Below are 11,056 nucleotides of genomic sequence, written 5' to 3'. Positions count from 1 at the left end.
ATGGAATCATGTAGTTACCCCCCAAAAAGTATAAATAAATATTTAATATTTTTGATTCTTCAAAGTAGCCACCCTTTGCCTTGATGACAGCTTTGCACGCTCTTGGCATTCTCTCAACAAGCTTCATGAGGAATGCTTTTCCAACAGTCTTGAAGGAGTTCCCACATATGCTGAGCACTTGTTGGCTGCTTTTCCTTCACTCTGCGGTCCAACTCATCCCAAACCATCTCAATTGTGTTGAGGTCGGGTGATTGTGGAGGCCAGGTCATCTGATGCAGCACTCCATCACTCTCCTTCTTGGTCAAATAGCCCTTACACAGCCTGGAGGTGTGTTGGGTCATTATCCTGTTGAAAAACAAATGATAGTCCCACTAAGCGCAAACCAGATGGGATTTTCACTGCTACGCAGACGATACACAACTTTACATTTCTGTGTCACCAAAAGATTTTAGCTCCACGGATAAATTATTAGACTGTATTAGTGATTTTAAATAGTTGGATGGCTCACAACTTCCTCCAGCTAAATCAAGACAAGAACGAGGTACTTATTGTTGAAGCCAAAGCACAGAGAGAGAATCTGGCCGCATATTTTAATTCACGGGCAGGTAATGCTCTCCTGTCTGGTCTACCCAAGAAAGCCTTTGGTCAACTGCAAAACATACAGAATGCTGCAGCACGGGTATTGAGAGTTTCAAGTTCCTTGGTGTCCACATTACCAACAAACTATTATGGTCCAAACACACCAAGACAGTCGTGAAGAGGGCACGACAACACCTTTTCCCCCTCAGGAGACTGAAAAGATTTGGCATGGGTCCCCAGATCCTCAAAAAGTTATACAGGTGCACCATCGAGCGCATCCTGACCGGTTGCATCACCGCCTGGTATGGCAACTGCTCAGCATCTGACCGTAAGGTGCTACAGGCGGTGTCAGAGGAAGGCCCAAAAAATTGTCAAAGACTCCAGTCACCCAAGTCATAGACTGTTCTCTCTGCTACCGCACGGCAAGCAGTACCGGAGCGCCAAGTCTAGAACCAAAAGGCTCCTTAACAGCTTCTACCCCCAAGCCATAAGACTGCTGAACAATTAATCAAATGGCCACCCGGAATATTTACATTGACACCTCCCCCCTCCCTTTGTTTTTACACTGCTGCTACCTACTGTTTATTATCTATGCATAGTCACTTTAACCCTACCTACATGTACAAATTACCTCGACTAACCTGTACCCCCGCACATTGACTCGGTGCCGGTACCGGCTGTATATAGCCTCGTTATTGTGTTACTTTTTGTTAAATGTTTTACTTTTGTTTATTTAGTAAATATTTTCTTAACTCTTTCTTGAACTGTATTGTTGGTTAAGGGCTTGTAAGTAAGCATTTCACGGTAAGGTCTACACCTGTTGAATTCTGCGCATATGACAAATAAAATGTGATTTGATTTGATTGACCAAGACTAGACGGAGAGCACACATTACACCGGTTTTAAGGTCTCTGCAGTTTTAGAATTAACTTTAAGATTCTTCTATTGGTTTTCAAATCAATCTACGATTGTGCACCCCAACATTTTTCTTTTTTTCTTCTGTGAAGCACTTTAGCAGCGTGGGCAACCCAGCCTGCGTACAGTATTGACCTCAGTAGGTTCTAGAAATGTAGACATGACACCATGGCTTTACCCTCGGGACATTGTTACTTATAGAGTCAGTCATCTAGCACACATATATGGATGCTGGGATGAAATCAACCAGTAGACACTACCCTACATGCTGTATTAGTTATAATAGAACAATTGAGCTGAATAGTAGAATTAGATGAATTACCTGAATGGATCTTGATGAGATCGGTGGATGATTCCATTTCTATTGAAAAGTCCCCTAAGAAATATCTACCACCACTTCAGACTTCATCCCTTACAAACTAGTTTCACATGGAAGGTACTTTGTCTTTCTAGGGCATCTAAGACATTGTTTGGTCTTTGATATAGTTGTTTACATGTTTGTGGATTGTTTTAGTTGGCTTGCTGATGGTTCGTAAAATCAGGCGGCTTTGTTTTGGGCTAGATGGAGTCTGTACCTTGCCATGTGATATCTGTCTGTCTATCTGTCTGTGTTTCTGCGCTCACACTCCAACCCAGACCGTTTTTTTCTCAGTGTGTGTGTTATGTGTGTGTGTCTGCTCCACCTAAGCAAAAGATAAATGTCATTACTATTTAATTAAACCCATTTCTTCTGTCTCCCAAACGGCAAGCTTTCCCAAACATTTTTCCTGCTATCTGATTTCTCTATTAGTGTGTGCATGCACAGGGGTGTGTTTCCCAAAGATTTCTCCACAGTGTGATCTCTCCCAGTCTCTCTCTGTCAGAGAGAGATTTGGTTCCAAGTTAAAGTTGAGAAAACAACTGTGTGTGTGTGTGTGTGTTGAATATAACCACCCCAGCATTGACTTCTAATTGTAGATTTAATTGGATAGTTCTCTCCTTGAGTGCATCTGATTACAGCCAAACAGTTTTTGTTGATAGATGCTTGAGGCAGAGAAAGTGTGTGTGAGTGCGTGCGTGCGTGCGTGTGTGTGTGTGTGTGTGCGTGCGTGCGTGCGTGCGTGTGTGCGTGCGTGCGCAACTGTGCGTGTGCTTGTGTGTCTGGGCCCCTTTCCATAAGTCATTGAGGCGTGCTGAGTGCTCCACGGCACTCTGTGTGTTTTTGGCCTATTGAGCAGTACACCAATTACTGTGATATTAATGAACCCATGGCTGGATGTGATAAGAAATAATATGCCTCTGAAAAACATACTTTAATATTGACATTTAGTGTTCCACTGTCTGCCTCTCTTTATTTGTTGTCGTTCAGATGGCACTCATCAGAAAGCTGTCACTCAAATATGATCTATAGTCCATTTGATCCTGGATTAACTTTTATAGAAATGTCAGACGGCTTCCATCTGTCCCGGTGACACATTGTGTAATTCAGGGGTGGCCATCCCACCTCCGAGAGGGCTAGAGCAAAAACCTGCACCCAGCAGTTTTCCAGGAGGAAGGTTGGCCACCACTGTTGTAAAACCAACACTTTCAACTGCAATCAAGTTGATTTGAATAAACCATGAGGAAGGGACTGTTTTGGGATTGCCCAATTCTATGGCATCTGGTGTAGCTCTGCTCTCCTGTCTCAAGATGCCCATATAAACTATACCGTCTGTCTGTTCACTATAAACAACAACAACATGTGGGTTGGTTTGGGTTCAAGAGCAGTTCCCAAAACGAACCTGTAGTATAGTGTTGCAAGTGTATTCTCTAAGAGTGTGTGTATTCTCTCTCTGTGTGTGTGTGTGTGTGTGTTTGTTCTCTAACAGAGCTTTTACACTATACAAGCGGCACTCGCCTAGCCACACTATCCTCGGCCTCATGTGGGTGCTAACAAGCTAGCAAGCAAGCTAGGTAGTACTACGTATCAACAGCCATTGTCAGCCAATCCATTAGGGGTTGGAAGCTATGGTGAGCTTCGATTGGTCACTCGAGACACGGTATCGCAAAGGATTTTAATAAAATTCCGCTTTCCCCAACTTTATTTCCTAGCCCATGCTTGCATCGCTCAACGGTCCCCCCACCGGCCACTTCGCCTCTCTCCTCTCTCTCCCTCTCTGTCTCTCTCTCTCTCTGTGTGATTATATATGACATGATAGTACAGTCCTAACACTCCCAGCTCTATGGTAGAGTGTAAAGTCGAGCAAAGTATTTTCAGAGATAAACCAATGATCATATTTACCCAGATACTGTACCAGTAAATGCACCACATTTCTTTATTTTTTTATTGAGAATTCTGACCTCTTTCAATTATCAAAAACATGCTAGAAAACACTTCTCATGTTCTCTCCATTTACCAACCACCTCCTCTATCTGCACCTCTCTCTCTCTCTCTCTCTCTCTTTTACCATGGGAAGAAAAAGGATTCCTTAATAGAAGAGCAGTGGAGTGGAAACAAAGCTTTACTCTCTCCTGTATGTCTAGTATAACTGTCTTTGATCACTGTGAGACAGACCTGGGTTCAAATAGTATTTGTGTTCTTCCAAATACTTGAGAGCCACGCTTACGTAAGCTTGTCTGGCGAAATGGAACAAATGGAATCGCCCCAAAACTGCAAAATCCGCCCTTCTTCAAACCAGCAGTACTCCCACCCCACTAATCACTCTACCCGCTCCTCTCTCCCCAGGCAGTACTATCCAGACCCTCACCCTGCCCACGCCATCCAGCTGATGAGAGTGGCCAAGCTCCAGCACTTCCTGGTTCACCTGGGGGACGCACAGCACACACTGAGACTGGTGAGCTGGGCGGTGAACCATTGTTATGGCTGCCCTATCCCTGTCTCCCCTCATCTATCTCAGGGCTCTGTTCAGGGGGGTGCAACGTTACAGAACATTTAGATCCCTCAAATTCAAATCTTGACCTCGAAGCCAATTCCACTGCTTTTTCATTCTTCCTCTCTAATCAGGGACTGATTTAGACATAGGAAATCAGGTGGGTGCAATTAATTATCAGGTAGAACAGAAAAACTGCCGTGCTCCGGACCTTGTAGGGTAAGATTTGAATACCCCTGTTTTAGATAGACATGTATTGTGTACAACAGATACATTAGGCGTTTCTGGCTTGTAGCATATAGGGAATCATGTCAGCTCTAGTCAATACATTTGTAAGGGTAAGGTAATGAACACTCCACGTCACTGAATACATCCCTGCTCTCTCCTATCTCCTCTGCAGGCCTATGAAATCATGAAGGTTACTCACGGCAACCAGCACCCCCTGACCTCTGACCTCATCAGGAAGTTGGAGGAGTGTCGGGCGGAGATGGACCGTGCCTAGCAATCTGCCCTAGCAACCCGAGGGGATTCGAGAAGTCCATGGCTGTCCATAGTACATGTTTTTATCATAAATGACAGTGATGAAATGTTCTGTAGTTCATATTACATGAAATGTGGTAATTCAAATGATCATTTCCTAGAGCTACAGTACTTAATTTTAAACATTAAACTCACTGAAACAACCTCTTTAACTGTGTGTGTGTGTGAGCTGAGTTCAGATCTGTCTCCTTGTCTGAGCTGGTTCCTGTGTACTTGCGTGCATACTTGTGTGTCGGTGTGTGTGTATGTGTGCACACTTATCTCCGGATATGGCCACACAGTGTTTTGCTAGTTAACTCCCCCTAAAACTGGCCAGCATAGTGACTTTAGAGAGACATGGATTAGGGCTCCTGTCCCATCTCCTCTCCCCTCCCTCAGATAGCATCCTGCAGAGTGATGTCACCTGCTGGGAGAGAATAGCACCCTGGGTGTGTGTCTGTTGGTATAGCCCAGTGCTGTATGGTTGTTGGGCTAGCATAGCAGAGAATGGAAGGCAATGTTGTGTTCAGGAGAACCGTAGTCTTGTGTTTGTTGGTTTAATAGAGAGGGCTATCGGTTGTACCATTTGCTGTTTGTGTGTGTGTGGGCGTCTGCTAGTGTCTGTGCATCTGTGTGTTAGTTTAGCAGTGGCCTATCAGTTCTACCATCTCATCTCTCTGCATGTCTCTCTCACTTAGTCCTAACTATCTACTTCCGCTGTTAAACCTTACATAAACCTTACATAAACCTTAGGTAAACCTTGTGTACACTGATGACGGTATTTCTCACTGACAGCATTACTCTGTGTGGATGAGACAGTGGGAACACAACAAGGGATTAGGCTGCTGATGGAGCTGTAGCAGACTGACTGTGCGGTCTGAGCTGTGGATGGTGTTTCTAACTGATCACTCTCTCAGGGTGTTCCTGTTGTAGCTACTAGCTAGGTTTTTATGGCTCTTTGTTAGGGTTGCAAAATTCCGTTAACTTTCCCTAAACTCTACGGTTTTCCTGAACTCCTGGTTGGAGGCTTCAGGATTCCCTGTTTATTCTCTCCTGATTACGGGTATCCTCCAACTGGGATTTCTGGAAACCGGGGAATTTGGGGGAAATTACTGGAATTGTGCAACCCTAGTAATGGTGTTCTTTTACAGCCATCTTACAGTGAGGGAAAAAAGTATTTGATCCCCTGCTGATTTTGTATGTTTGCCCACTGACAAAGGCATGATCAGTCTATAATTTTAATGGTAGGTTTATTTGAACAGTGAGAGACAGAATAACAACAACAAAAATCCAGAAAAACGTATGTACATTTTTTTATAAATTGATTTGCATTTTAATGAGGGAAATAAGTATTTGACCCCTCTGCAAAACATGACTTAGTACTTGGTGGCAAAACCCTTGTTGGCAATCACAGAGGTCAGACGTTTCTTGTAGTTGGCCACCAGGTTTGCACACATCTCAGGAGGGATTTTGTCCCACTCCTCTTTGCAGATCTTCTCCAAGTCATTAAGGTTTTGAGGCTGACGTTTGGCAACTCGAACCTTCAGCTCCCTCCACAGATTTTCTATGGGATTAAGGTCTGGAGACTGGCTAGGCCACTCCAGGACCTTAATGTGCTTCTTCTTGAGCCACTCCTTTGTTGCCTTGGCCGTGTGTTTTGGGTCATTGTCATGCTGGAATACCCATCCACGACCCATTTTCAATGCCCTGGCTGAGGGAAGGAGGTTCTCACCCAAGATTTGACGGTACATGGCCCCGTCCATCGTCCCTTTGATGCGGTGAAGTTGTCCTGTCCCCTTAGCAGAAAAACACCCCCAAAGCATAATGTTTCCACCTCCATGTTTGACGGTGGGGATGGTGTTCTTGGGGGCATTCCTCCTCCTCCAAACACGGTGAGTTGAGTTGATGCCAAAGAGCTCCATTATGGTCTCATCTGACCACATCACTTTCACCCAGTTCTCCTCTAAATCATTCAGATGTTCATTGGCAAACTTCAGATGGGCATGTATTTGTGCTTTCTTGAGCAGGGGGACCTTGTGGGTGCTGCAGGATTTCAGTCCTTCACTGCGTAGTGTGTTACCAATTGTTTTCTTGGTGACTATGGTCCCAGCTGCCTTGAGATCATTGACAAGATCCTCCCGTGTAGTTCTGGGCTGATTCCTCACCGTTCTCATGATCATTGCAACTCCACGAGGTTAGATCTTGCATGGAGCCCCAGGCTGAGGGAGATTGACAGTTATTTTGTGTTTCATCCATTTGCGAATAATCGCACCAACTGTTGTCACCTTCTCACCAAGCTGCTTGGCGATGGTCTTGTAGCCCATTCCAGCCTTGTGTAGGTCTACAATCTTGTCCCTGACATCATTGGAGAGCTCTTTGGTCTTGGCCATGGTGGAGAGTTTGGAATCTGATTGATTGATTGCTTCTGTGGACAGGTGTCTTTTATACAGGTAACAAACTGAGATTAGGAGCACTCCCTTTAAGAGTGTGTTCCTAATCTCAGCTCGTTACCTGTATAAAAGACACCTGGGAGCCAGAAATCTTTCTGATTGAGAGGGGGTCAAATACTTATTTCCCTCATTAAAATGCAAATCAATGTAGAACATTTTTGACATGAGCTTTTCTGGATTTTTTTGTTGTTATTCTGTCTCTCACTGTTCAAATAAACCTACCATTAAAATTATAGACTGATCATATCTTTGTCAGTGGGCAAACGTACAAAATCAGCAGGGGATCAAATACTTTTTTCCGTCACTGTACCAGGTCTCTCTTCAGAAAGTGATCAAAAGGCTAAAGTTGGCTCCACCTATAGCGACTGCATCACGTCGTGCAAATAATGGCACTAACACACGCTCATATTATTGCTTTAGTATAACCTTCAGTTTGTCCACTGACATACAGATAAACTCACAGGTTTATATTGAATGTAGTGAGAGATCTAATGGTTCTAGTCTCAGATTTGATCCAACAATGTCTAGCTAATATGACTTGAGGTATATATGTGACTAATTGGCATTGATGCCTATATGCTTTAGCTTGGCAGGCTTACAGTTTTGTGGCACACGGGAAACCCCTGGTTCAAACCCAGTCAGTCTGAAATGTCTGTCTGTTGAATGTGGAGAACAATGAGAGAACTAGATATCATTTCCCCCCTCTCTCTGCAGAGAACTATACAATGAATAGACCATTTCTAAATCATCCATTACCTACTACTCCAATAGCTGGATCACTGTCACTCACACTCTCCATTTGCACTATCAGATTGGATTTATGATCATATCTTCAGCTTCCATTTTGATAGGCTTGGCTTTCTTTATTCCTGTCGCTCGCTCTCTCTCCCCCTTCCCTCTCTCTTTCCTTTCTCTCTCTCTCTCTCCCTCCCTCCCCCTCTCCCTCTCTCCCTCCCTCCCTCCCCCCTCTCTCTTTCTCTCTCTGTGATGAGTGGTGTCTGAGAGCCCAGCAGGAGAGCCTGAGATCATCAAAGGGACATCAGAGATGTTTCACCCTCACACCAATCCCTCTCTCTTTACCTCCTTCCTTCCCTCCCTCCCTCCCTCTCTCTTTATCTCCCTCCCTCCCTCCCTCTCTCTTTATCTCCCTCCTTCTCTCCCTCTCTCTTTATCTCCCTCCCTCCCTCTTTCTCTACACCGCCTGTCTGCCTCTCCACCTATCAAGGCATTTTTCTCCAAGGGGACTTTTTCTTCCCTTTTTCTCTCTGTCTCTCTCTCACACACACACACACACACAGGAATAAACCAGTGTTCCATCAGTGTGAACGCTGCTTTCCACCATTTAAAAGCTACTTACCATTTTTAGAAGCCTGCTATCCAGGTCCTGTGGAAGAGGCAGAAGAGAGTGAATCTCTCAGCCCACAGTAAACCTCCCTCAGTGCTGGTCAGAGATAGTGATATGCGAGATACAGTATGATACAAAACCTCTAAATAATTTCCTTCCTTGTCTGAACATATCTTATCCTACAACTATCCTGTTAATGAACTGCATAGTGGATGAAATAGCTGCAGTCAGAGAGCTGTGAGCTGTGCTGTGGGAGAGGAGGAGATGATCAGAGAGAAAGACTTGATGGTTTCCACTTCAGAGAGAGAGAGAGAGAGAGAGAGAGAGAGAGAGAGAGAGAGAGAGAGAGAGAGAGAGAGAGAGAGAGAGAGAGAGAGAGAGAGAGAGAGAGAGAGAGAGAGAGAGAGAGAGAGAGAGAGAGAGAGAGAGAGAGAGAGAGAGAGAGAGAGAGAGAGAGAGAGAGAGAGAACACACAGAGATACGCAAGGAGAAACACACAGTCAGACACACACAGTCACACGTTCCCATGTCTGTGTGTTATACAACTAGGCTGGGTCAGGGTGCTGAGATTTACAGATGTGTCCATGTGTGAAGACATGGGGGAAATAGAGCAGCATGGTAAGCAGGTGTGTGTGTGTGTGTGTATGCAAATGAGTTTGTGTGTGCAGGGCTACCATTGTAATAACTGTACTGTTATTTTGAACTGTAATAATCTAATGCAGACAATGAGGAGGGAGAATGAATGAGAGTGAGCAACTATTTTCATCCTTTCTTCAATGGATGTGCAGTACTGTAGATACAGTAAGATTGAGAAAGAGAGAGAGAGAAAGAAAGATCCTATTCTTCATCCACCAATGGGATTTGTTCTCTCCTCTCTCCCTAACAGTCTCTCTTCCTCACCCCCTCTCCCCCTCTCCCCTCACCCCCTCTCATGCACCCTGGGACAGGCCTTTCCCCCCTTCTCTCCTCTCCCCTAGTGTGGGTGTTCAAAGCAGGGTGTCAGGAGCAATGTTTCATCCAGGGGCTGAGAATATAGGATCCTGGTAACCCACCAGAGGCCTACACATTCTCGCTCTTTGAATCTTTGTCAGTGGCGGAGTTATTATAATTGCGGAGCGACATTAATATTACAAATGCATTCTAATGACAACAAAAGGCTCAGTCTCTGTCAGAGGCACTGATACTGCTTCTCCTCCATTGGGCAAGATTAATTACTATTGTAGGCGTACACACACACACACACACAGTAGCAGTGACACCCAGTGAGATATAGAGGCAAAGAGAAGGATGGCTCTCTGCTGTTGTATGCTAATACCACCACTGGGGAGGACCTGAGAAGGAATGACGTGTCACAACGTAGACGTCTGTTAAATGACAGACACTGCAGCTAAACTGGGTGGATGGAGCCTGGTTTTACTAAGTAGAAATTGGTTAACATTTTCAGTTCATAATAAGCACATGAAAAACAGGGCTCTTCTTAGCCCCGTTTATACCATATAGGACCTTTGTCCTAATCTTGTCTACATTCTGATTGTGGCCATATTGCTTTGTGGGACGATGGTTGGTTTACTAACATTCATATTCAATCTGAGGATTGTTGAGCACGGTAACTGTGGGTGGATGTGTAGGCGAAATTGAGAGAATAAATTGACAACACATCTCCTCCAATACAATCCTTTATTTACAGCAATCCTTGCGTCACTGTCAGACTGTCCGTTTCTCTGTTCAAAGTTTTTCTGCTGACAGTTACACACAGACATGGGTCGGGTTCAGCAGGCACAATTAGGAAGAAACATTTTTGATCCAACTATTTTCGTTTCCCATTTCAAACTGGTTTATTTCTCCCCGTTTGTGCCTTCTGAACACGACCATAGTCTGTCTCTCTGGTCTGGGCATCTGTCTCTCTCACAACACACACACAACTTAGCCGAGCCACAGCACAATAAGGCCTAGCTAGCATGGGATGGGACTACGGGTAAATTCCATTTCTATTCCGTCTTTTCAGGAGACGTTTTGGCTGAATACCATTTCAAGATTTGAAGCCTGCTCTTTTGTTCAATGAAGATTTGTTCCCTTCCCGAAATGGACTAAATGAAGTTGTATCCAACCCTGCTATCTACAGTAGGCTACCTCTTTCACTCCTCTCAGAGACTGTGCAACCAGAGAAATAGATCTCTTTACAACACATCCGACCTCATGACAGCGGAGTGGGACGTTTCCATGGTGACAAACACAGACGTGACCAGGGTGTATTCAGGAAGGTGATATGTTCAAACTTCGCAGATAGAAATATAACGAATAGAGCAGACTCGATTCCCTATCCTACAAGACAGACAATAATATTTTCTACACAATACATTTCTACACGCAGGTTTTGTTATGTTGCACCCTCCTGAACA

General features: G+C 44.5%; 1 protein-coding gene across 2 annotated transcripts in view; it reads left to right on the top strand.

Annotated features, from left to right (window-relative positions):
- The window catches only part of smyd3 (SET and MYND domain containing 3), a 174,066-nt gene extending 169,039 nt beyond the window's left edge, over positions 1-5,027 (top strand). For both annotated transcript variants that reach the window (XM_084144249.1, XM_084144250.1), the window contains 2 exons: positions 4,199-4,307; positions 4,744-5,027. In XM_084144249.1, the coding sequence (XP_084000375.1) occupies positions 4,199-4,307; positions 4,744-4,845 (211 nt within the window). In that variant the 3' untranslated portion in view covers positions 4,846-5,027. The remainder of the gene's footprint in view (positions 1-4,198; positions 4,308-4,743) is intronic.
- The last annotated feature ends 6,029 nt before the right edge of the window (positions 5,028-11,056 follow it).

This window comes from Coregonus lavaretus, assembly GCF_964263955.1.
Source record: "Coregonus lavaretus genome assembly, chromosome: 27".
NCBI classification, from domain to species: domain Eukaryota; kingdom Metazoa; phylum Chordata; class Actinopteri; order Salmoniformes; family Salmonidae; genus Coregonus; species Coregonus lavaretus.
This window is presented reverse-complemented; position numbering and strand designations above follow the sequence as displayed.